Genomic DNA, 27260 nt, shown 5'->3' with positions numbered 1-27260 from the left:
AGTACATTATATTGTCTCTGATAATACACACACAACCATATTGCTGTATATATATTATTAAAATATTCATATTTTAATATTAAAACAGAATTAATCTTATTAATATTTTAATATATAAGTATTAATTTGTCTTATTCTTGTTATTTTTAGGTTGCTTTCAATACATTAGTAGCCACTGTGAAGTTGAATAGCTTATTTCATATTATAATGATTATTTAAACCCTAACATTACAGCATATTGAAACTATTTTAGCCTCATTGATTCAATTTTTATTAATTGTTTATAAAAATGTAAATGTAAACATAAAAGTTTTCTATTCCTCTTTGGGTTTTTTTACAGTAACTTAAGCAATGCCAACACTTACAGCATTATCTTTTACCTTTTGCAGCTTTGTAAACACTTCAAATTTTCATTCTGTTTATAAGATCTTTGATAGTTTTCTAGTCACAAGTTAGTGTTCTTTGGAAATGTGTGCTTATCTGAAAAACATCTATTTCTATACTTTTAAAGCAGTATTATGATGTATATGTTTCAAGTCCTGTGATGAAAAACTGATTTGATTTGGAAGAATTTAATGAACATTAGTTAAGGTGGTAGACGTTTTTTAGCTTCAAAAAATGGCAGAGGATTTTTTGTGTGTGCCTTTATAGCAACATCAAAAAAAATACACTTTTAAGATTGTTATAACATTATGGCAAAAGTTAGAATATTAAAATTTAATTTGCTTAATTTTAAGTTACATAATCCTCTAGGATCTTACTTGATAGAATTTCAAGTATTTTATTAGTCTTTGTGTAAATGTTATGTTAAAAAAAAACTTTTTGGAACTGATCTGATTAAGAGTTTTGGGGGAAAAAAAAAAAAAAAAGAGTTTTGGGGAATTCCCTGGTGGTCCAGTAGTTAGGACTCAGTTCTTTCACTGCAATGGCCCCAGTTCAGTCCCTGGTCAGGGAACTAAGATACTGCAAGCTGCAAAGCATGGCCAAAAAAAAAAAGTTTACTATCATCTGTAGGAAAAACTGGCTTCAGTCTGGTCAGACCTAATCTTTGCAATAGCTAAATGATTCACCAGTAGGGAATTTATCATGAATAGCTTAGTCAAGTGCCTGGAAATTAATGGTCTGATTAGAGGTATTAAAAACAAACATAAAACGGGGGGAAATCCTAGCAGAACTGCAGTGTTATGGTTTACATTTTTTAATGTGACACTAACATTTTTCTTCTTTCTTTTTTCCTCCCCCTTGTGTCCCTATATCTGCAAAATCTAATCTTCCTTTTTAACTGTTATATTGTCTTTATAAATTCTCTTGTTTCCTGTGTGTATTGGTCTGTTTTATGTTTTCTTACATATGCACAATTACTTTATTTGGAAATTCATCTTTTGTCTTGCTACATGATATTTTCCTTTGTCAAATCCATGCCTAATCTTGCCTCCTCTCCTTCCCCTGCACCATCTTGCTTTTCTCTTTCTGTTACATTTGTAACTGTGCTTTTTGCAGTACATGTTGGATGCTGCTAGGAAATTGCAACCCAATTTATATGTAGTAGCTGAACTGTTCACAGGAAGTGAAGACCTGGACAATATCTTTGTTACTAGACTGGGCATTAGTTCCTTAATAAGAGGTAGGCTTATTGAAAGTGTTTCTCCCATCTAAAGCTTTAGTTTTTGTTTAAGTAGATTAAAAGGCATTTAATAGCTTTATATACAGCATTTAATAATGTTCAACATAGTTACTGTTCTTTTAAATATTCTACTCAGAATTTCCTAGTATAACTTAGTCTGTTTTCATCAGTAAAAATTTCCACTTTGGGGTAAAATATCTCATTTTAACTTGAAAGAGCAGTGGAATGAACTGATGATTCATGAACAAAACCATTTTTTTGGTTGTTGAAAATATACAAATCTGTTTTTCATCTCCTACCTGCCTATGTGATATAATCTTTAGATTTTTCTTCATAGATTTTATATAACCAACATCCTAATAAACAACATATGTTCCCTTTTACCTGCATGAACCATTTCTCTGGTTAAGTTACAGAGAAGACTTTTTTGTCATTTAAACTAATGGACATTTGTTTAAATGTTTAAAGCTGTTTTATTTTTTATAATATTTATGTGGTCTTTTTTTAAAAATCATTCATGATACGAAATCTAATCTCTTCTTGGACATTGATAATGAAGATTGTTAAAATATTCTGTAATGCCTTGCAGAGGCAATGAGTGCGTATGACAGTCATGAAGAGGGCAGATTAGTTTACCGATATGGAGGAGAACCTGTTGGATCCTTCGTTCAGCCCTGTTTGAGGCCTTTAATGCCAGCTATTGCACATGCCCTGTTTATGGATGTTACCCATGATAATGAGTGTCCTATTGTGGTAAGTATCTAACGTGTTTCTTGTATTTACTGATTTTGCTGAATGTTTTGATATTTAGTTCCCTGCTATTTAGTGGTAGTAATATCCACAAAACTTCAAAATAGTGCCTTAGTGATTGTGATACAAAGGTTTTTGAGCGTTTTGTTATTTGTTATTTTATCAAATGTATTTATGCACTTATCCTTTTACTTCATTATGCTATAGGATGGCACTTTGCATTTGAAAGAAAATAAACTTTTGGGTTTTTGTTTGTTTGTTTTTTTATTGTTTTCTAGCATAGGTCAGCATATGATACTCTCCCAAGTTCCACGATTGTTTCTATGGCATGTTGTGCTAGTGGAAGTACTAAGGGCTATGACGAATTAGTGCCTCATCAGGTTTGTTTGTGTTGTTTTTTAAAACTACAAGGCAAAAAACTTTGATCATTTTTACCAAAAGTTCTCATTGTAATTAAAACGTACACATGGCTAAGTTGTAATTTTGTTCAGATTTCAGTAGTTTCTGAAGAACGGTTTTACACTAAGTGGAATCCTGCAGCATCACCGTCCAATTTCGGTGAAGTTAATTTCCAAAGTGGCATCATTGCAGCCAGGTGTGCCATCAATAAACTTCACCAAGAGCTTGGAGCCAAGGGTTTTATTCAGGCAAGAAACTAAATTTTCTAGGTTTCTTTCTTAAGGTTCAATTTTAGAGTCTTCCCAATTTGAGCACTAATGTGTTTTCTCTTTGTTTCTCAGGTGTATGTGGATCAAGTTGATGAAGACATAGTGGCAGTAACAAGACACTCACCTAGTATCCATCAATCAGTTGTATCTGTGTCTAGAACTGCTTTCAGGAATCCCAAGACTTCATTTTACAGGAAGGAAGTGCCTCAAATGTGCATCCCTGGTAATGGGATCTAAAAAGTGTTATTGTGATTATATTGTTAAATTGTTAATAATAATAATAATAAATATTATTAAATTGTTACATATCGTATATATTGTAACACAGTGCAAGTGTAGATGCAGTTGAGAAAAAGCATTAGAAATTTTTGATAGCTTATAGTTTTACTACATGGAACAAAACCTGAAAATACTCTCAAATGTTAACATTTTTTGAGTTGTGAAGTGATTTTGTTTTCATCCTAATACATTCCCTTATCTCCTAATTTGTATAAAATGAACATGTATTTCTTCTATACCCAGGAAAATATATATGTATGTTCATGTGTTTGTATATATGTATATACATATATTCATATGTGTGTCCAAGTGTTTTTATGTATGTGTATACACATATTTACATATATAAACCAAAATGGAAAATAGTTTAATATTTAAGGCTCTTTATAATCCATCCTCACCTACCTTCCTGGCCCTGTGTCACTCCACTATTTCAACCAAATAGATATTTTCACTGTTCCCCAAGTAGTCTTACTTACACTTATTTATGAATTCTTTACATCTTTCAAGGACTAAAGTTTCACCTCCTTTGAGAATCTTTCTCTAAGTATTCAGTGAACTCTCTCTCCTCTGAACATAAAGTAATTATATTCTCTCTATATCACTCTGACACTTAGTTATAAAATACATCCTTGAGATATATCCTTAGTATTGCTTGATTTTTTTCTAGACATGTGTATTTCATTTCCTTCCTTATTATTATATATAATATATTATGGCATAACATGCTCCTGTGCATACAGCAGCTGTCCAAGTCTGTTGATTAATTGAGTGAATGAAGATTCTCATAAAAATCATCATATTCTATATTGGTTGCTAGTTGCTAAATATTCATAACTCCCATTTTTAGAAATTATCAACTTGAATAGTTTCAGAGTCAAATGTTTATTACTTTTTTTGACTAGTCACATGTTTATATTCAGTAATCTTATTTGGTTGTTGCTACTATACATACATAGTTTTACATGGCTGCACTCAGTGTATACAGTAGTTTCTCAGGGTTTGTTTTTTTTTTTTGTCAGTGATCATCCTTAAAACATTTTCCACTTTATCAGTCCACAAAATTGTGATTTTCATTATGTTAAATATTTCATATTTTATTATGTTAGTATTCCATTTTTAATATTTTGGGGTATGTTTAGCAGTGTTCTTTAAGATTTGAATATACACTAGGAATAATTCTTTTTCTTTTGAACAATTTTCTTAGTATATATTTCCAGAAGTAGATTTCTGGATCAAAAAGTCTTTCATTGTCAGATTAATGGTTCAAATTATTTAAATAATTTAAATAATAATGTTGCAGTTTTATATATCCTTTGGTCCAGCAATTCTATTCCCAGGTATATATCTGAGAAACTCTTCTGCATTTCCATTAGGAAATATGCACAGAAATATTTATTGTAACATTATTTATAGTAGAGAAAAACAATAACAATGTTAATAAAATGAATGCATTTTGGTATATTCATACAGTGGAATACTATTTGGCATTTGAAATAAATGAGGTAGAGCTAATTTATATTAGCTGAACAAACCTAAAAAATACAGTGTTGTCCAATAGAAAGGAAGTTGCAGAAATGTATATATAACTTGAATCACTTAAATAAACTTGGACATATGGAGAATAGTATATATTTGCTTAGGGAAACATACATATGTAGCAAAAATGCACAGGATCAATGAACTCCAACCTTCAGGTAGTGGTTGCCTCTGAAGGGGGAGAAAGGGTACACAGGGACATCAGTTGGATTTGGAATATTTTCTTAAGTGAGGTAAAGAGATCTGGGTGTTTTAAATTTTTCCCTATTTTTTCTGTCTTTGAAATATTCCATTTTTTAAATGTAAGCCTTTCAAGTGATCTACTTTCTCTCCACTCAATATTAGGAAGGTTGTATATTGTTCCCCAGAGCTAAACCATTATTACTTGATGAGATCTCTTTTCAAATAAAGCTTTGTTAATTAAGTTGTGATTTTTTTTTAAAGCATTGTGTAAAAGCTGCATCTTGGGTAGAATTACCTACTTTCAGACTGGTTTTTTTTTTTAATTAACTGATATTTCATATTCAACTTTAAGTTAAGTGATTTAAAACCTCTTTACCAATTCTTAATTTCAGATGGTTTAATATGAAGTTTTGCTAAAGTTTTTATATATTCCTAGGCAAAATTGAAGAAGTAGTTCTTGAAGCTAGAACTGTTGAGAGAAATACGGAACCTTATAGGAAGGATGCTAATTCAATCAATGGAATGCCAAATATCACAGTAGAAATTAGAGAACATATTCAGGTATTTGGGACTCTCATCCCACTACTGTGTTTAACATTTTAAGGACATTAGAATTATTTATTGAACAGTTTTATATAATTTTTTTCAAGCTTAATGAAAGTAAAATTGTTAAACAAGCTGGAATTACCACAAAAGGACCCAATGAATATATTCAAGAAATAGAGTTTGAAAATTTGTCTCCTGGAAGTGTTATTATATTCAGGTATGTTAATTAGAGTTCAAACTGTTAACTTTACTTATATTTAAAGTGTTTTACATATCCTGTTAATTTTGAATAAATTACTCCTAAAAACTAACTATATTTTAATTAATGTTTTCAGAGTTAGTCTTGATCCACATGCACAAGCTGCTGTTGGAATTCTTCGAAATCATCTGACACAATTCAGTCCTCATTTTAAATCTGGGAGTCTTGCTGTTGACAACACAGATCCTATATTAAAAATTCCTTTTGCTTCGTAAGTATGCCTTATTTTATGGAGATTTGCACTTTAATAACTGATAAGTTACCGCAAGCCTGATTTAAGCAGTTTTAAGAGTCCTGTATATCCTTGTTGCTTAAAGGATGGTCTAAGGACCAGGAGTATTTTCATCACTTAGTGTTAACATTTTGTCCTGTGGCTTGTGCCTGTGTATGCAAGCATGTGCTCTCACTCATACACTCCCAGATAGATAGATAGATAAACATGTATACATATATATGCTATACATATCTATCTATCTATCTATATACACGTCTCTGTATACATATACACACAGGTTTTCTGAACTATTTGAGACTAAGTTGCATACTTCATACTTCTTACCACTTCATTTATTTAATGTCAATGCATTATTCTAATATATGGCTATACCATAATTTATTTCATCAGTCTACATTTTTTGGACAGCTGAATTGCTCCCAATTATTCCCTATTATGTATGTCTTTGTACATTCATCTTTGCATAAATCCTTTGTTATTCCTTTACTAATCAGATTAGCCCTTGCTAGGTGGTACCATATAGTACTAAAGAGTATGGGTTTTGAAATTTAAGGCTGGGTTTAACTCCAGCTTCACCACTGTCAGTATGATCTTGAACAAATTATTTAGACTTTCTTCATCTCAGTTTCCTCATCTGGAAAATGGGGCTTATAATAGTTCCTACCTCTTAGATTTTGTAAGGATTAAATAGGATAATGCATATAAAGCACTCAACACAATTCATGGCACATAACGAATACTCAATATATGTTTGATATCATGAGTACTAGGATAATTTCCAGGGTTGGAATTTCTGAGTTAGACTGTCTGTATATATGAGGCTTTTAATACTGCCAAATCTGCTCCAGAAAGATTATATTAATTAATATTTTCAGCTCTATGTAAAAGAGTCTAGTATCGCACATCCTTACTAATACTGAGTATATATTATTGTAATGTTTAACAGCATAGAGGATGCGACTAGACTGCTAGGGTTTGAGTCTAATTTCAGACTCTTAGCTGTAAGACGTAAGACCTTGGGCAAGTTACCTAAGATATAATTATAGTGACTCACAGAATAGTGTTTGACACAGAGTGAGTGATCAGTAAGTGTTAGCTATTAGTCAAATTGGTAAACATAAAATACTTTAAAATGATATCTCAATTTATTTTAAATTTTAAGCTAATTTTTTTGTTCATCAGCCATTTGTATTTATTTGGTGATATGTCATTTTACATATTAGCTCATTTTTCTGTTCCGTTCAATTGTTTTTGTTGTTTTTTAAGAGCTTTTATTAATAAGGGTATTAACTCTTAATTCAAACCATACTTAGTAGTTACATTCTAAAGAAAAATCTGTGATGAAGCAGTTTTGTGTTTCTATGGAAGGTTTATAAAATGCACATTCCTCATCAGAGCTACTTAGATTATTTTGGGACAAGATCAAGAAATCTACACTTTAATATGCTTTGCAGGTGATTCTTATGCAAGGAGTTCACTGACTACATCTTGAAAAATACTGCACTAGAATGGACTTGGTACTGAGGCTACTGATAGATTTGACTCACTCTTGATTCACAAATTGCCAAGGAACGGTTAGTCCCAGCTGGGAGGAGGGAGGCTAACAAAGACCGAGGGAACAAAGCACAGCTGACAGTTTTCTAAGCTCAGAGGATATGTATTCAGTTATATAAAATGAAATTATATAACTGAGTAGTTAGAAGTGCAAGAAAAGAAAGTAGGGTTTCAGCTGCATTCAGGTGTAGTCATTTACACAATCTCACTGCTAACTGGACAAAGGGAAACCAAGGCGATGATAGTTAAACACTTCCTTCTGCTCATTATCAAGAAACATCTTTATCTAAGAAAATCTGGTTTCTTAAACAACCAAGCTGAAGGGTAATGCAACCTTAGGAGCTGAAAGGAGAAGAGGAGAGGAATGTAGCAGTAGAGTAACACATGATTTCTAAGGTCGTTAACTGTGACTTTTGATTATCCTTTTATTGGTCCTTTGATAATTATTTTGAGTTTAAGATAATTAGCATAAAAAGTTCTTATTGCCCCATATAGGAGAATATAAAGAAGAGGAAAAACTAAGTCTGAACTAGAAAGATTAAAAACAAATTTATAAGATAAAGGATATAGCAACCAAAAGATTTTTCCAGTATACTTCTAATTAATAAAATTTAGCACTTGATTATTTCTTTGGCTTGGGAGAAATGTTACTTCTAATTGAGTTTTTAGCATGTTTATCCTCTAATTATTATTTATAAATGTATATTGTTTACAATGTATAGTATAATGCTGAGTTCCTAAAACATACATTGCTAAAACATTTTTTGTTATGATTCATATTTTCTTTATTTTTATTGAGAGCAAGTGAAATTTCAGTATGTTTAACCAGTTTTCTTTATTTTCCAACTTTTAGTATTGCCTCTAAATTAACTTTGGCTGAGCTAAATCAGGTACTTTACCGATGTGAATCAGAAGAACAAGAAGATGGTGGAGGGTGTTATAACATACCAAACTGGTCATCTCTTAAATATGCAGGTCTTCAAGGTAAGCAAGTATAAGGATAGTGAAACTTTTCGGGGTTTTTTGTTTTTGTTTTTGTATTTAAGGGTCATATGGTGTCTTCCTTATAGGAATAAGAGTATGGGCTCAGAGTTCAACTGCTTTGGCAGTTGAAATTATGGCTCTGCCACCTACTCATTGACCTCTGGCAAGTAACTTAAATTCTCTGTGCCCCAACTTCTGCCTCCATAAAATGTGAATAATATTGTCTGATTCATAGACTTTTATGAGGGTTAAATGAGTTCATTCGTTTGGGCTCCAAATGGGACTAGGTTGTAAATATATTCATCTTCCTTTTTTGTCTAATTGGAAATATTTTTTTGTTGCATATTTGTTTTAACCTACAAAGAGAACTTTCAGTTAAATATTATGCAGTTAGAGTAGTTGTAAGGTGGGATACAGGAACTAAATATTTAACTATCAGTTTAATTCATTTGGCTGGTAATATTTTCTTAGATTTTTATCTAGGAAATTTGGTTTCTCACACATGTGTTCCTGGTTCATATAGTTTCCCACTTATCAAACCTCCTTTTCAACTCCTTATTTCTCTGTCCATCTAACCCATCTTTAAGGGCCAATTCAATTCTTAACATCTTCCACAAATCTTTCCTTAACTATTGCTTTCACAGTAATTTCTTTGTCCTCCAGACACCCATTGCATTTATCTATTATGTCTCTTATTAGCCCTTGGAATTTACTGCCTTATTTTAATAATAAATATAATTTTTGTATGAATCTTTATTATGGTGGTCAAGAAATAGGCTTTAGAACCACACTTTGTGGGTTGCACTGACTAGCTGTATAACTATATGGTAAACTCTCTGTGGCTCAGTTTTCTCATCTGTAAAATGAAGATAAAAACAGAATCTGGGCTTCCCTGGTGGCGCAGTGGTTGGGAGTCTGCCTGCCGATGCAGGGGACACGGGTTCGTGCCCTGGTCTGGGAGGATCCCACATGCCGCGGAGCGGCTGGGCCCGTGGGTCATGGCCACTGAGCCTCCGCGTCCGGAGCTTGTGCTCTGCAGCGGGAGAGGCCACATCAGTGAGAGGCCCGCGTACAGCAAAAAAAAAAAAAAAAAAAAAACAGAATCTACCACAAGGGGTTACTGTTAGAATTAAATGAATTAATACATGTAAAGTACTTAGACAATGCTTATAGTTCATAGTAAGTATTCAGTGATAATTAGCTTTAAAACTCCACTACGTAGACTGTACCTTGAGAAAGAACAATGTTTGCCTTTTGGGGGATTCTTGGTTTTTAGCTTTCATACCTTCTACAAAATCAAGCACATAAGAAGCTCTCAATAAAAATTTGTAAGACTTTTTGTGCTTATGACATTTTGTTTTTTTCTAAAATATTCTCATTTTCAACAAAAAATGTTTTGTGCTGTGAGTAATAAAGCAATATATATCTTACCACTCTTAAGCAGATACCTACCATTTTCACTCTGAGCTGTTAAACTCCTTCTGTTTGCCTGAAAAGACCATACTTGTGTGAACTTCTCTTCTGGCCTTTATGTTTCTTAAAGTTACGTCCGGTTTTTTACTAATTTCTCTTTACCTTCTCATGAAATGATTTTTCTCATTCTTTCTAAGTATAATTGCCCTTCCCTGATTTATTTTTTACTCTATACCAATCCCTTTACCCTCTGGCAATTTAGTATTTCCAGCAGCCACCTGATATTTCCAGCAGGCTGTTAATAGCAACCTCAGATTAAATCACACTTAACCATTTCACTGACCTTTCTCTCCTCTAACCAAAATCCCCCTTCCCTACTTCTTGTAACAATACATATTCAGTCATGTTGGAATCCAGGAATCCACTTTTGGACCTGCCCCTTTTATCCTCAACATTTGATCAATAATTAATCAAAATTATTGTATATGTGTTCACCCCACATCAGTAATCATGACTTCTGGATTTTTTTCTGTATTCTCTTTTGGTATACTATTTCCTTTTTATTTCCACGGTTATCATCCTGTCTAGGACTAAGTCCTGTCTACAAAACCAACTAACCAGTTTTCCAACCTCTTGATACCTTTTCCACAAATCATACCATCCCATTGGGTATCATCAGACCTCTCTTCTAAAACACTGCTCCGTCATGTCATTCCATTAGTCAGTAAGTGGAGCTAACACTTACTGAGCAATATTTACCTTCCCTGAAAATGCTAGGGTGTATATAGACCATTATTTTATACTGTCTTGTTTTCTAGATTTTTTTATGTTTTAAGCTTTGTTTCCTAAAGAAGATTATAAGCTTCCTGAAGGAAAGAATATCTTAAATTTATATATTTATTTTTTAATTTCTCAAAACATGCTATATACTCAGTAAAATTAATTAAATTCTAACTAAATAAATTTATTTGAAATGAAGTCAATGAAGCCAATATAATTTTTTAAGGTGGAAATTACTACCTTATTAAATAATGAAAGTTGTACTCTTGCTCTGTCATTGAAATAATAGAATGTGCTATATATGCATAGGAATTCTAATACTTCTATCTGAGTAGTACTTGAGGATATGCCTGTATACCTCATTTTGATACTTCATTTAGTTCCAAGTACCTCCTGTTATATTTCAAAGAGCCTCTCCAAAACAGACTTTATTTATTACCACCATAGGTGCTCTTGCTGTCTCTGAAACCAGTTCTATGATTTTCTTAAATCTTGCCTGAATATTAAGGAATCCACCACTTTTCAACTGTGAAAAGATATAGACTTATCAGTTTTCTTCCCCCAGATCCTTAGGGCAGGGAAGCTATGCCAATTGCCTTTGAATATTGTAATATTAAAATTCAAAAGAGCAGGACCAGCCCCAGAAAATAGGAGTCTAGGAAAACTCCGCATAGCTCCTGTGACAGCAGTCCCCTTCAGTATGCCTTTGTATCTTGGTTCAAGTCAGTATTGCCACACTTATCTCCAGCCCTGGGAAGTGCCACTAAGGGCTGTGCAGTCCTTCTGTCTACCTGTATATGTGTTCACCCCAAATCTCTAGAGACTAGCAGCAGCCCAGGCTATGAGAACAAACTACCTTTGCCAGTGATTAAATTGTCATGATATTTCTCTAAATTTTCAGGATTAATGTCCATATTGGCAGAAATAAGACCAAAGAATGACTTGGGGCATCCCTTTTGTGATAATTTGAGATCTGGAGACTGGATGATTGACTATGTCAGTAACCGGCTTATTTCACGGTCAGGAACCATTGCTGAAGTAAGTAAAGCTATATTCTAGTCCAGAAAAACAAGGGCACAATAAGAAGTATATTAACATACTACATATAATATTTATATTGTTTTCTAACCTGAAACATTATTTTCTAAACTGAAACATTTTCCTCCCTTCTTCATCATCTTTCAGTTCTAATAAGTGAAAATCTGGTTAATAGATTGCTAGATAGTAGAATTGAATGTTTGGATTTAGCTTTTAAAATACACCTAGCCTATAAGCACATCAAATTAACTCTTAAAATTATTTTATAACAGGTTGGTAAATGGTTGCAGGCTATGTTCTTCTACCTGAAGCAGATCCCACGTTACCTTATCCCTTGTTACTTTGATGCTATATTAATTGGTGCATATACCACTCTCCTGGATATAGCATGGAAGCAGATGTCAAGGTATATCCAGCAAAGCTTGAGTAGATAAGCATGTTTGTATAGAAGCCACATACAGTCAGTTTAAACACTCTTAAAAGACCAAAACATGAGGAATTGTCATACACACATAGAGCTGAAAAAGTTGATAAGTGGGTAGTAAATTTATTAACATCCTTTAATCTGGAACACACAAAAACAAACAGTTATTAAAATCTGTTCTATAAAACTAAAAAACGTGTTGATGGGAAATTTTAATTGTTTTATGTTATCTGTTTCCGTTTATTCCTTGACTTGTTAAGTTAATGGATACAATTTCGTAAATCTACACACAGCATTCTTTTTTCTAATTTTTCATTAATTAACAGAAAAAATATTCTTCTATTATGATAAAGGAAATTTGCCTTTATTGGTGAATTTCCCTAAAATGAAACCACAGGTCGGAATGTACCAGTGAAGAGCTGCCAAATCGATTTGGGCATGATCTCAGAAGGAACAAAACTTCAGCCCTACCATTTGTTTTACAACAGGCCTTTTAAAGCCAGCTAGACAGAATACTGGGTGAAATGAAAGCAGTTCTGAAACCTTATCCAAATTGAAAATTTTGTTCTACTGATATTAGCATTGTTACACATTTGTGTAGAGAGACTTTTTGAAGGGAAGAAACCAAGTAAAATAATATTGCCAAAAATTTTTGAATCAATGGGTATAAAATTTCAGGTATGCAAGATGAGTAAGTTTTGAGATCTGATGTACAACATTGTGGCTATAAATAACAATATTGTGTTGTACTCTTAAAAATCTGTTTTACACAGGTAGGTCTCAACTTAGTTGTTCTTACCCTAATAAAATTTTTTGAATAAATAAATGAATAATAAAAAATTTTGTATTTCCACACATAATATTTTGAACTCTATAACATTGTTGCAGCTTTGTTCAGAACGGTTCTACCTTTGTGAAACACCTTTCCCTGGGTTCAGTCCAAATGTGTGGAGTAGGAAAATGCCCTTCTCTGCCACTTCTTTCACCTTCCCTTATGGATGTACCATGCAGGCTGAATGAAATCACAAGAGAGAAGGAGCAGTGTTGTGTGTCTCTAGCTGCAGGTAAGAAATTATGTACAAGGTTAAATGTGTAAGTCAGGATTTGAGAGGACACTATGAAGAAATTATTATTAAAAAAACTCGTGATGTTATTCAAGATTTCATGTTACTGCTTAGTAAAATTTCATAGGTATTCACTTGTAAAAATAATGACCGTTCTAACTATTTAATTACCACTGTGCACCAGACATTTATTTATGTGCATTTTTTATTGTGGCCAGTTAATCCTTTTTTTCATGTTTATTTTTCCAACTTATGACATTTTGCATTTTTTAATCAAATTTGTTTTACTACCCTTTTTCCATTACACTATACTTGTTTCCCAACATTAAAAATTAACCCAACCTTGTAAAATTAACCCAACCAAGTTACAAAACACGAAACAAATGTTAAATAATTTTTATTATGTGTCTAATTGCAATCAAATGCTTTCAGCTCTATTGGTATTTTTCCTGAAAGTAGATTTAAAACCCGAATCAAGTAACAAGTTGAAATCTAAGCAAAATAGGCTTTTGGTTTCTTCTTAATAAATTTCAAGCTATTTCTAAGAAGTATTTAATATTTGAGTCCACTGAAGTTTAGAACTTTCCAAACTAAACTGAAAAATACTAACTGCAGGATGAAAGTAACAGTGTTGTCCGTGTGAATTCCTCTGTTTACCCTTAAATTTGCATTTGCTCAGACCAAGAAAAAAGACCTAGTGGACCCAACAAATAAAAAAGAAGTTAACTTTTCATTTGGAATGATCATATGAACCTTCTGAATGTTTTAATTATGTAATTGTGTTTTAGATTTTCACTCAACTATTTGATCTCCTTCTGGTACTTTCCCCTGTGAATCCATGCAGATGGTCATAAAACTGAACAGGGCCATTGTGAAAAAAAGTTGATAGGCAGAATTTGATTTTAAAGCTTATTGTTTAGAAGCCTATTACATAGAATAGTGATCTCAACATTTTTGATTATTCACTGCTGTTGTTAAGCACTCCCAAAATAAATATACTGATATATTGATATCATAAATGATATACTGATATAAGCTATGATACTTGGTATGTTTACATATCAGGTACAATGTAAAACAAAAAGAGAAACTAAAAAGATAAGTTCATAAATAGAAGTTCTGGGATTTCTTTCTAACATGCTAAAGGAGAGTTTTATATACTCCATACTAACAATATATAGGACTGTTCTCAGATTTGCAGATAGATTTCTTCGTTTCATTTTTAAATGAATACAAAGGCCAGGAATACCTTCCTTTGGTGACAGTGGTGCAATATATGTATATAATTATAAGCTTTTATAATAATTGACAAGGTAGAAATCATTCAGAAGATGTGTGATCTTAAGTCATATACTCTGAGAGGTCAAAAAGTTAATACAAACATTTCCACACATCAGTGCTAGAGATTTTAGTTTTGACTTTTTAGCAAAGACTAACTGCCTGTATTTTGGGGCATACCAACTCAAACTCACCCTTGGATCTATCTATACTTACATTTTATGCAAGGTATTAAGTGGATTAAAGTACCAGGAAGTCTGTGCCGCACAGAGTACTATATATATATGTGATAGCTGCTGTCATCATCATCATCAGAATTACATCATCAACCATATATTGGGTTGGCCAACAGGTTCCTTCGATTTTTAAAGTAAAAATAAAAGACACGTTTTTAATTTTCACCAAGAAGTCTATTGAACATCGTATGCACCGTTTTGTTCCATTACCTTCCCAAAACTTTTTATCTTTTTGAGCAAAGAACTGTTCCAGGTGCCTTTTACAGTCTTCCAGGGAATTGAAATTTTTTTTTTCCATTAAGAGAATTTTGTAAAGACCGAAATGAATGGAAATCCAAAGGTTCAATGTCTGGTGAATACAGCGGATGAATCAGAACTTCCCAGCCAAGCTGTACCAGTTTTTGACTGCTCATCAAAGAAACATGTGGTCTTGAGTTATCCTGATGGAAGATGATGAGTTTTCTGTCGACTAATCCCAGATGCTTTTCGTCGAGTGCTGCTTTCAGTTGGTCTAATTGGGAGCAGTACTTGTTGGAATTAATCATTTAGTTCTCCGGAAGGAGCTCATAATAGAGGACTCCCTTCCAATCCCACCATATACACACATCACCTTCTTTGGATGAAGACCGGCCTTTGGTGTGGTTGGTGGTGGTTCATTTTGCTTGCCCCACAATCTCTTCCATTCCACATTGTTGTACAGTATCCACTTTTCATCACCCATCACAATTTGTTTTAAAAATGGAATGTTTTCGTTACGTTGCAGTAGAGAATCTCATGTGGAAATACGGTCAAGAAGGTTTTCCTCACTTAACTTATGTGGAACCCAAGATCAAAGTGATTAACATAACCAAGCTAGTGCAAATAATTTTCAATGCTTGATTTGGATATTTTGAGTATGTCGGCTATCTCCCATGTGGTATAATGTTGATTGTTCTCAATTAATGTCTCAATTTGATCACTGTCAACTTCAACTGGTCTACCTGATCATGGAGCATCGTCTAGCGAGAAATCTCCAAAAGAAAACTTTGCAAACCACTTTTGACAAGTTCAATCAGTCACAGCACCTTTCCATACACTGCACAAATCTTTTTGTGCGTTTCAGTTGCATTTTTACCTTTCTTGAAATAATAAAACATAATATGCCAAAAATGTTGCTTTTTTTCTTCCATCTTCAGTATTAAAATGGCTACACAAAAATTCACCAATTTTGATAAGTTTTTTTTTTTAATGCACGACAGATATGACAGCTGTCACAATACAGTATAACAAAATTATGTTGAATGAAGTTAAAGACAACTAAGCGCTACTAGAGCCATCTTACGGAAAAAACCAAACAAACTTTTTGGCCAAACCAGTATATAAACTGTATATGTGAACCATGTATAAACAATACCCAAAGTGTTTAGGGAAATTTTGTACCACTGTTTGAAAGACAATATAGAAAAAAACGTCTGATGTTACCTTTAGTTCTGATGTTTTCTTAACAGAAGAACATACAAGGTGAAGACCCAGTAAACAGAAACTTAAAGTTTTGTGAAGTATTGCCAATTTTTGTTTATCTTAGTCAAATTCTTTCACCTCTCAATTTACCTTTTATAATTAATCTTTTATTTCATTCATTCAGTAAATTTTTATAGTGATATGTACCAGTTACAATTTTCAGTGATATACTTTGGTAAACAATGCAAATGAGATTTCTGTTATCATGGATCTTATTTTCTATTGGGGAGAGACATTCATTCAACAAACCAGAAAACAAACAAGATATTGTCAAATAGTGTTAAGTGTTTAGAAAATAGTTACGAATGAATGCTGTGAACATTTTATGACCTCAGTTTTCCCTTCCTAAAATATTTGTTACATTTACTTCAGCATAGTTGGTTTTCTTGAGTGAAATGCTAATTTCCTTTACTTTCCTACTGATTATTGTTTTTAGTACAGATAACAATTATATTCTTTTCATGTTTTGTAAGAAACCAAACTCAATCTAAAAGTAAAATTTTAGATTTTATCCATCAGTCACTCTGTTTTACTTCATGCATAAAAGCTGCAGTTACCTAGAATGTTCAGGTTATTTGGCATCTGAAATCCTTGTTTTCATCTGTAAAAATTGTCTCTGGCTAACAAACTATACACTTCTAAGTCATTTTAAGTCAATGGGAAATTTGGTAATAAAGTAACTCTATAGTGATAGATTAATAAACATTTAATTATGTATCATTAAGGTAATCATCTCATATTTAGATTAATTTGTTGCCTTCGAATTACACATAGAACCTTTTAAAATATATCATTACTATTATATTAAGAGTTTCTTGATGTGTTAATTATTTGACCTCTGATTTTAATCTTTAACTTTAATTTACTAAAAGAAAGTTTATCTGTGTTTAAAGACTCACACATTTGAACCAATTCAGATAAGCATCGCTCTCTAGCACTGATTCTTAATCTATTTTGGGTGACAGATTCCTTTAAGAATCAGATATGATTATGGAACCTCATCACACAAAAGTTGACATTAAGTATAGCCATACATTCTGCAGATACCTTAAGAGGGTTTAAAGACTCTTTTTAGCTCATCCTTGACCCCCAAGTTTAGAGCAACTCATCTATAGTAATGGAGTTCGTAGGTTTGTGTATATTAAGGTTAATGTATTACTTTGTTGTGTTTTCTGTTAGGCTTACCTCACTTTTCTTCTGGTATTTTCCGCTGCTGGGGAAGGGATACTTTTATTGCCCTTAGAGGTCTGCTGCTGATTACTGGACGCTACTTGGAGGCCAGGTAGGAAATCTCTAAAAAGTTGCAATGCAGGTTTATGTTCGCATGTTTTTCACATGCTCTTCAAACTTTTCTTATTCATCTATTCTCAACATTTGGGAGGCATGTTTTCCTTAGGTGTGTTTTTTAATTTTATTTTTTATATATTCAATTAATAGGATCGTAGAATTTCAAAGAAGTGAAAATCTTTAAAGTTACCAAATTCTAACCCTTCATGTTACAGATCAGGTTATCTTTAGCATTTGCTACTTTATTTCAAGTAAAACTAAAAAATGTATAACCATATTACTAACATCACTCACTAAAGAGTAAAATTTCTATGCCCAAGTTAAGTGTAAGAACTCAGATGAACTTTTAGGTAAAATTGGAAAGTCTGCCATTTTCTGTTCTTCCATAATGAAGGCATTGCTGGCTTTTTGACGGAGTCCGGTAGAAAGAATTATAATACCAGGTTTTCTTCTTTTTAATGTCAGACCTTGTAACCTCCAGTTTTATGTTTTCTAGACTTAAAATGGTGTTTTCTTATGTCACAATATTATGTATGAATTTATCAGAGGTAGAAAAGAAAGGCTCTACATCAGTGCTGTATAGTGTTCCACAAATCAGCAGTGTCACCATCATCTGACAGCTTGTTAGAAATGCAAGTTGTTGTTCTCTATGCTGGATCTGCTGAATCCAAACCTGGGGGTGGAAAGGGCAGATTTGGCAGATGGCAATCTGTGTTTTCGCAGGGGCTCCAGGTGATTTTCAGCGGCCTAAGACTAAAGTTTGAAATCACTGCTCTGCAAGTTAAAATTTGTAGCAAAAAAAGCATTTATATGTTACCTTATTTTGATGTCACCCGAGAAATAACTGGAGGTTTGCCTCTCCAAATGACAAGTTTTATTTCTGATCCTTTTAAAATTGGAAATTTCTAAGTAAGCATCAAAAATGTATTATATGCTTCCCTATACTAACCTAATATATAATAAGACCTTTTATTATGGACTTAAGATACTATTATGGGGCTGTAGAAATTTGGGAGGCTGTGTGCTTCTTCCCCAAATGCCCCTAAATGATCGTGATTAAGAAGTAGGAAGTGGAACGTCAGGAGCATAGTATAGTGGTTAAGAACTTGGGTTTGGGCCAGACTACCAGGTTCTAATCCTGGTTCCAAATGCCCACCTGACAAATTATTTGTTCTCTTTGTGCTCTTCGTAGAATGGTTATAGCACTTACTTTATAGGGTTTTTGTGAAGATTAAATAAGCTAATACGGTTCAAGTATCTAGAGCAATGTCTGCCACATGCTAAGCACTCCATAAATGTTCATTTTTAAAATAATTATTTTTACTTTCATTGTTATCTGGGCTCCCAATGATCACTTCTATGTACTGTCAAAAATTTCTGCTACTTAGTTTTACATATGACTGTCTAGATCAGGCATCAGGTAACTATGGCCTGTCACTTGTTTTGTATGACCTATGAGCTAAGAATGGTTTTTACGTTTTTAAAGGATCATTAAAAAAAAAAAAAGAATATATGATGAGACCATATGTGGCCAACAAAGCCTAAAATATTTACTGTCTGACCCTTTACAGAAAAAAAGTTTGCCTACCCCTGATCTAGATGACTTCCCAGAAGATAATGCATTTGTTACGGTAGTGCTAGCTGCTATGAATTATAAACTCTTAAATTTCAATGGCTTTTCACAAACGAAATTCATTTGCTTCTGATCCTGTACGGGTGTTGAGGAGGGAACTTTCTACTTAGTGGTGAAGGGATATAGGCTTCTTTATCTTCAGGATATACCATCTTCCAGGGACTCTAGGTTCTCTCCAGTCAGCTGGCAGAGAGGGAAAGAGAGCCTGAGGAACACACACCTGTTCCATGTACTTAACATTCTTTTGCCTTAGAATGCAGTCATCTGGCCACAGCCAAGTGTAAGGTAGGCTGGGATGTATAGGAAAGCCATTTTGGTGGACACATGGCTGTCTCTACCACAGATAGTTCTACTTCCACCCTCTGCAGAGATGTTCATGGACAGAGGACTTTTTATTCAACTTTCTCATGTATGACATGTTCTAGATGATTAAGATTGCTAATACTCTTTTTATTAATTGGAAGTGTCACAGTCCATACTAACACTTTGGTACTGCAAAGATAAAAAGTTCCTCTTACACTATAATTTAAGAGATGGGCGTGGGACTTCCCTGGTAGCACAGTGGTTAAGAGCCCACCTGCCAATGCAGGGGACACAGGTTCAATCCCTGGTCTGGGAAGATCTCACATGCCACGAAGCAACTAAGCCTGTGCACCACAACTACTGAGCCCATGTGCCACAACTACTGAAGCCCGCATGCCTAGAGCCCGTGTCTTGCAACAAGAGAAGCCACTGCAATGAGAAGCCTGCACACCGCAATGAAGAGTAGTCCCCACTCACCACAACTAGAGAAAGCCCATGCACAGCAATGAAGACACAACACAGCCAAAAATTTTTTTAAATTTTTTTAAAAAGAAATGGGCATTGAACTGATATATAGAATTAATTAAATTTCTAAATGGTTTAGCCAAAAAGTGTTGAGGCCTAGAGATTTTAAATGCCTTTTCCAAGGTCATACAGATGGCAACACTAGGATTTAAATCTCAGTCTTCTTATTTCTCAGTTTCATGCTCTTTCTAGAATGCCATGCCATCTTACAAAGTTGTCATTTGGTGTATGATAGTAGAATAACACTTTGAAAGATAAAATATTCTCTACAAGTTTTTGAAAATAAATTATGTTTTTCAAGGTCAGTTTTTACCCATTTATTTTCTTATATGGTTGTTTTATTCTTGGTATCTGCTATTTAAAGTAATAAGATTCATGTTCTTAGTTCCTCAGATTTTGAAATACGAGGGATTTCAAAAGTAAAACCTAGAGCTATGAGGGACCTTAAAAATCACCCAGTCCAATCCCAAACTCCACAGATGAAAAAAAATTCTCCCAGAGGTGGTTAGTCACACAGATTGTTAGAGAAAAAGACAGGGCTAGGCTCAAGGTTCCTGACTTTTAATTCAGTGCTTATTTTATATTATGACCTCTTTCTACATGAAAATACAAAGAAATAAGGGCAGGAGAGAAAATACATAAAAAATAATGATTACCAAGAGTGACTTTTTTGTCTTCAATTTCTTAAGTGATTGTTTTCATGTCAAATGATTCACCTAATTCTGTTGTTTTAGGAATATTATTTTAGCATTTGCTGGTACCCTGAGACATGGTCTCATTCCTAATCTCCTGGGTGAAGGAACTTATGCCAGATACAACTGCCGAGATGCTGTGTGGTGGTGGCTGCAGTGTATTCAGGATTATTGTAAAATGGTCCCAAATGGTCTAGACATTCTCAGGTGCCCAGTTTCCAGAATGTATCCTACAGATGATTCTGCTCCTTTGTCTGCTGGTACACTGGTAAAGATCATTTCTTAAAATAATTTTTTTTCCTGAAAAATGACTTTTAGCTTCTAATATAAAATACATGTAAAATTAAGAATCTGAATCTTACAAATTCTTCAAATATTGGTATTTATTTAGCACCTGCTGCTACTATGAGAGATTACAGAGATAAGACTTGCTGTTTGCCTAAAGAGCTTGCAACATGGTAGAAGAGGTGATGTGTATATAATACAATCATTGCAAAAAAGAGGGAAGTGCTGTGTAGTCTCATAAAAGAAAGAGAGATGATCTAGTAGGTGGGTCTCAGGAAGGACTACAGAAAGTAACTTTCAGGTGAAACTTTTAGGTGAAAGTAAATTTCACCTAAATTAAACCTTGAAAGGTGAGTAGGATTTCATCAGAGATGAGGGAAGTTGTGAGAAGATATTAAAGATGAAATGAATAATAAAGCACAGGGTGGATTGACGCACAGTTTAGGACATACTGCTCAGTCTAGTTTGGCTTTTTGTGTAGGGTACCTATAGGGTAGTAGGGGATTGTGGAAAGGGTGGACCAGGTTGGAGAGCCTTGGCTACCAATCCAGGGAGTTCAGAGTTTATCTTATGAGCAGTGCAGAATGAATAAACATTTTTTTGTGTTCTTTTTTCCCCCAGGGATATTGTACTTTTGCCACTTCTGATCTGCATTTATGTTATAGTTTATTTGGTATGGAGCACTTCTAAGCTACCTCAGGGCTAGCATAGATTTATGTCACTACAATGTTTCTATCATGAAGTGTTCAAAGAATATTTGTCCAAAAATTTTTTTAACCTAAAGTAAATTACCATTATAGTATATAGTTTATCTCCATTGCTATGTATGTGGATGAATTAGAACAGCAATGCCAATTTAAAACTCAGATTTCTGTATAATAAGCTAGATTCATTTATTAGCTGAACTGTTCACTCTAACGCAGATTACACAAGCTCACAAGATTATTTTTCATGTATCAGCAAATTACAAATTATTTCATGTCACAGAATTTATAGTTAAAACTACAGCATGTTAAATGTTCATATGCCAAAGGTCTGATCTATTATATGATGTATAGGAGCTGCTTCTTTCCCCAGTCCCACCCCTTATCCCCGTTTCTCCTTTTAAGGGAAAAATATATGTTTCCACAAAACTTCAGTTGTGGAATTTGGGAGACGATAAGAAAAATGTGATTTCTAACAGAGGTAACATCCATTATATCTCAAACAGGATCAACCATTGTTTGAAGTAATACAGGAAACTATGCAAAGACACATGCAGGGCATACAGTTCCGAGAAAGGAATGCTGGTCCACAGATAGATCGGAACATGAAGGATGAAGGTACATAACTTTAGGTACATAGTAAAGATTTAGTGATGAGATGAAATTAAACCTTGTAATTGTTCATTTATTTCACAAGTATTTTATTTGTGTATAAAACTTCAGAATATAATAATGAAAAAGATTAAGAGTTTCTGATCTCACCAGTTTAGTTTTAGTTTCTAGAGGAAAGATAAAATGTTATATCTTTTGTCAGCCATTTTGAAAGGTAATTTTGGTGCTTGAATTTATAATCATAACAATAATTGCTAATAACTAAGTGCTTGCTATGTGCTAAGCATTGTGCTAACTACTTTACCTACGTTACTCCCATTTAACACTTCTGAGAACATTGTTCCCTTTTTTATTGATAAGGTGACTGAAGCAGAGTAGTTTGCCCAGAGTCACACAGGTGCTAAGTGGCAGAGCTAGGATTTCATCCATAGTTTGTCTGCCCCATAATCTAGGCTCTTATAAAATACTTTTTATAAACAGGTTTATTTGTATTCAGAGTTAAAATATACTTTTATAACCTCTTTGAAATTCATCATATTCCTATTTTTATGGCACACTGTCATCATCATTAGCCAGTGCAAGGCTAACAATAATTTATTTTATTACTCATTCCCCTAAGAGACATTCCAATGGGTTTGTTGTATATTCATGTATTGTCTTATAAAATATATATTGCTTTAAGTGCATGTAGACCTTTTTTTCAACTTTTTAATTTTGAAAGAATTGGGGATGGATAGAAAGTTACAAAAATGACACATAAGCGTACCCTGAACCCTTCATCCAGCTTCCCCCAATGAGGACATCTTATATAACTGTAGTACAATATCAAGATCAGGAAATAGATATTAGTGTCATACTGTTAGCTAAGCTATAGACCATATTCCTTTTTCACCAGTTTTACGTTAACTCATCTGTGTGTGTGTGTATGTGTGTGTGTGTGTATGTGTGTGTGTGTACTTCTGTGCAGTTTTACCTCATGTATAGTTTCATGTAACCACTACCACAGTCAAGGTACAGAGCTGTTCCATCACCAAAGAGGTTTTCCTTGTGCTATCCCATTATAGTCACACCAACCACCCCTGGTCTCTAACAACTGCCAATCTGTTCTGCATCTCTATACTTTATCATTTTGAGAATGTAGATAAATGGAATCATATAGTATGTAACCTTTTGAGATTGGTTCTTTCACTAAACATAATTCCCCTTGAGAACTATCCAAGTTGCTGCATTTATCAATATTTTATTAGTTTTTATTGCTAAGTAGTATTCCCTTTTATGAATGCACCATTCATCTTTTGAAGGATATTTAGGTTGTTTCCAATTTTTTTGGCTAATACAAATGGAGCTGCTATTAACATTCATATACAGGTTTTTTTGTAAACATAAGTTTTCATTTCTCTGGGATAAATGCCCAATAATGTGATTGGGTGATGTGGTCAGCACATGTTTTGTTTTATAAGAAATTGCCAAACTATTTTCATTTCACATTCCCACCAGCAAGCTGGATAGATCCAGTTTCTCCACGTCCTTGCCAGAATTTGTTGTTATCACCTATTTTCAGATGTTCTCATAATTGTGTAGACCACTACACATTGTGGTTTTGATTTGCATTTCCCTATTAATGGTTTTAAACATCTGTTCATGTGCTTATTTACCATCCATATCCCCTCATTGATGAAATGTCTATTCATGTCTTTTATCCATTTTCTAATTGGATTGCTGGTTTTCTACTGTTAAGTGTGTGTGGTGAAATACATGTTTACCATTTTATCATAAAGTATATCATTTTAGCCATTTTTAAGTGTACAGTGCAGTGGCTTTAAGTACATTTGCACTGTTTTTCAACCATCATCGCTATCCATCTCCAGAACTTTTTCATCATCCCAAACTGAAACTATACCCAGTTAGCAATAATTCCTCATTCTCTCCCTTGCTAGCCCCTAGTAGCTACTAATCTACTTTCTGTCTCTATGAATTTGACTATTCTAGGTACCTCGTATAAATGGAAGTATGTAATTTTTGTCTTTTTATGTCTGGCTTATTTCACTTAACATTGGTATATCAGAGCTACATATACTATACTCTTATGCCCTTTGTTTAAACACTACCACATTCCTTTCCAGAATTACTGCACCAGTCTCTATTCCCATTAACAATCGAAGTAGCTTCTTAAGTGTCCATATGCCTACCAACATTTGGCATTATCCTCTAATGCCAAATATGGGTGTAAAGCCATATGTAATTGTTTTAACTCGCAATTCTCCTGTTATTGAATTTGAGTATTTGCTCATATGTTTACTGGCCTCTTTGGAAAGTTTCCTTTTCTATAAATTATTTGTTCATGTTCTATGCCTTTACTCATCTTTCTTTTGGCATTCCTGTATTTTTCATGTTGATTATCAGGAGTTGTTTGTTTATTCTAGATATTTGTCCATCATTAGTTTTAGAATTGCACAAACCTTTTCCCAATTTATCTATGGTGTTCTTCACCATATTTCATTTCAGAAATCCTACCCCACCTTCATGTCTCAAAGATAATCTCTCACATTAACTTCTATTAACTATGTGAGTTTGCCTTTTACAATTTTTTTTTTTTTTTTTTTTTTTTTGCGGTACACGGGCCTCTCACTGTTGTGGCCTCTCCCGTTGCGGAGCACAGGCTCCGGACACACAGGCTCAGCGGCCATGGCTCACGGGCCCAGCCGCTCCGCATCATGTGAGATTTTCCCGGACCGGGGCACAAACCCATGTCCCCTGCATCGGCAGGTGGACTCTCAACCACTGCGCCACCAGAGAAGCCCTACAAATTTTTTTTAAAAGAAACAATTCGTTCCACTTTAATTCATTTTATTTTTGTTCTTATGATTCTTGTTTTCAAGACCTATATCTGTATTAATTTACCATGTCTATGTTCATTTCTTTAACTTATTAAAATCTAACAGAATAAGTAATTTAGTGTGTGCCCCTCTCCCTGAATTCCTATTTGATATTATCTAGGTGGAATTTCAGTTTGAATTGTTATGACTGTACTTCTTTTTGTTTTCTTTGGTTATTGCTTTTTCTTAGGCAACAATAAACTTTTATGTGTAATTTGATCATCTTTTCATTCCACCTCTCTTACTAGTATCCGCTAAGATTTATTTCTTTCCTTATTTGAGTTAATCAGATGAGCTTATTTATTTATGTTAATATATGAAAACCTCTCAGAACAGTGCCTACTACTACAGTGCCTTGCTGTAGTCATTTTATTGTTGCTATATGAGTATCTTTAGTGCTGCTATATGAATGTTTTTAAAGTTGGAACTTACATGTCAAGCGCTCTGAGGCCTTGTATGGCTGGCAGTATTTTTATTATGCTTTCATATTTAAATGACAGATTAGACATAAATGCTTTTTTTCTTAAATGCTTTAGAAAATATTATTCTGTTGACTTCTTGTTTCCAATATTGCTATTGAAAGGTATATGGACCTATACCTTGTTCCATTAGAAGTGATCTACTCTTTCTTTCTTGAAGATTTTAGAACCATCTCTTTGTCTGAATTCAGGATTTTACTCTAATTTTCCTTATCTGTTTCATTTGGTACTGTATGAGTGCTTTTAACCTGAGATCTTTCTTGATTCTAGGATATTTATCATTTTATTTCTTCAAGTATTTTCTTCCTTCTCTTTCCACTTTCTGGGGATACTTTTGTCAGGATATCTTTTGATTTAATTCTATCCCCATAGCTTTTATTTTATTTTATTATTTTTGTGTGTGTGTGGTACGCGGGCCTCTCACTATTGTGGCCTCTCCCATTGCGGAGCACAGGTTCCGAATGCGCAGGCTCAGCAGCCATGGCTCACGGGCCTAGCCGCTCTGCGGCATGTGGGATTTTCCCGGACCGGGGCACGAACCCGCGTCCCCTGCATCGGCAGGCGGACTCTCAACCACTGCGCCACCAGGGTAGCCCCCCATAGCTTTTAGCTCTTTTTTTCTATTTCCTCCCTTTAACCATTCCTGCTACCTCTGGAGAATTTTTCAATCTTATCTTCCATCTCACTAATTCATTCTTAGCTGTGTCTATCTACTGTTTAGTCCCTTATTATCACTTTATTGTTTTCTTTATTTCAACTATTAAAAATTTCAGACCTAACGTCTCCACTTAGTCATTTTTAATGTCTTTTATTCCTGCTTCATGTTAATAATATCTTACCTATGTCTTTGAGGATATTTAATTTGCTTATTGTATATTATTGGTCCATCTTGTCCAGTAATTCTGCTTCATGTGAAATATGTTACTCAGTTTCTCTTTTTACATAGTCATTAGACTCCTCTGGTATCTAATGTTTATCTTTTCCCAATAATGTTTATCTTATCTTATCTAATGTTTATCTTTTCATATTCCCTTGATTCATCTTATCTAATGTCATATTTCATATCCCTTATCATATTTCATATCCCTTGTTTATCTTATCTAATGTTTATCTTTTCATATTCCCTTGATTATTAGCTACTCTGTAAGCACTGAAAAGAAGCAATCTCCTTAAGTTGTAACACAGCAGCCTTACGAGCCGAGGTGGAATAAAAGTCCAAAGTGTCTGGTCAGGTCTCACGTATTTTTTGTTCGTTTTGTTTTTTTTTGTTTGTTTTTTTTGGAGGGAGTTGGGTTTTTTTAAGGAATTTATTTATTTTTGGCTGTGTTGGGTCTTCATTGCTGCACACGGGCTTTCTCTAGTTGCAGTGAGCAGGAGCTACTCTTCTTTGTGGTGCACGGGCTTCTCATTGCAGTGGCTTCTCTTTTTGCGGAGCATAGGCTCTAGGCGCGTGGGCTTCAGTAGTTGTGGTCCACGGGCTCAGTAGTTTGTGTCTCGTGGGCTCTAGAGC

At 33.8% G+C, this 27260-nt stretch overlaps 1 protein-coding gene across 1 annotated transcript in view; it reads left to right on the top strand.

Annotated features, from left to right (window-relative positions):
* AGL (amylo-alpha-1, 6-glucosidase, 4-alpha-glucanotransferase) overlaps positions 1-27260 on the top strand; it is a 79507-nt gene that overhangs the window by 27888 nt on the left and 24359 nt on the right. The window contains exons 13-27 of the mRNA XM_004263072.4: positions 1501-1624; positions 2214-2377; positions 2653-2754; positions 2866-3021; positions 3115-3265; positions 5480-5604; positions 5694-5806; positions 5925-6059; positions 8491-8621; positions 11716-11852; positions 12125-12258; positions 13165-13340; positions 17534-17636; positions 20837-21062; positions 22290-22401. Coding sequence (XP_004263120.1) covers positions 1501-1624; positions 2214-2377; positions 2653-2754; positions 2866-3021; positions 3115-3265; positions 5480-5604; positions 5694-5806; positions 5925-6059; positions 8491-8621; positions 11716-11852; positions 12125-12258; positions 13165-13340; positions 17534-17636; positions 20837-21062; positions 22290-22401 — 2089 coding nt within the window. The remainder of the gene's footprint in view (positions 1-1500; positions 1625-2213; positions 2378-2652; positions 2755-2865; positions 3022-3114; positions 3266-5479; positions 5605-5693; positions 5807-5924; positions 6060-8490; positions 8622-11715; positions 11853-12124; positions 12259-13164; positions 13341-17533; positions 17637-20836; positions 21063-22289; positions 22402-27260) is intronic.

Source organism: Orcinus orca, chromosome 1 (genome assembly GCF_937001465.1).
Source record: "Orcinus orca chromosome 1, mOrcOrc1.1, whole genome shotgun sequence".
Lineage (NCBI taxonomy): Eukaryota > Metazoa > Chordata > Mammalia > Artiodactyla > Delphinidae > Orcinus > Orcinus orca.
The sequence above is the reverse complement of the archived record's forward strand: the minus strand, read 5'-3'. Positions and strand labels throughout refer to the sequence as shown.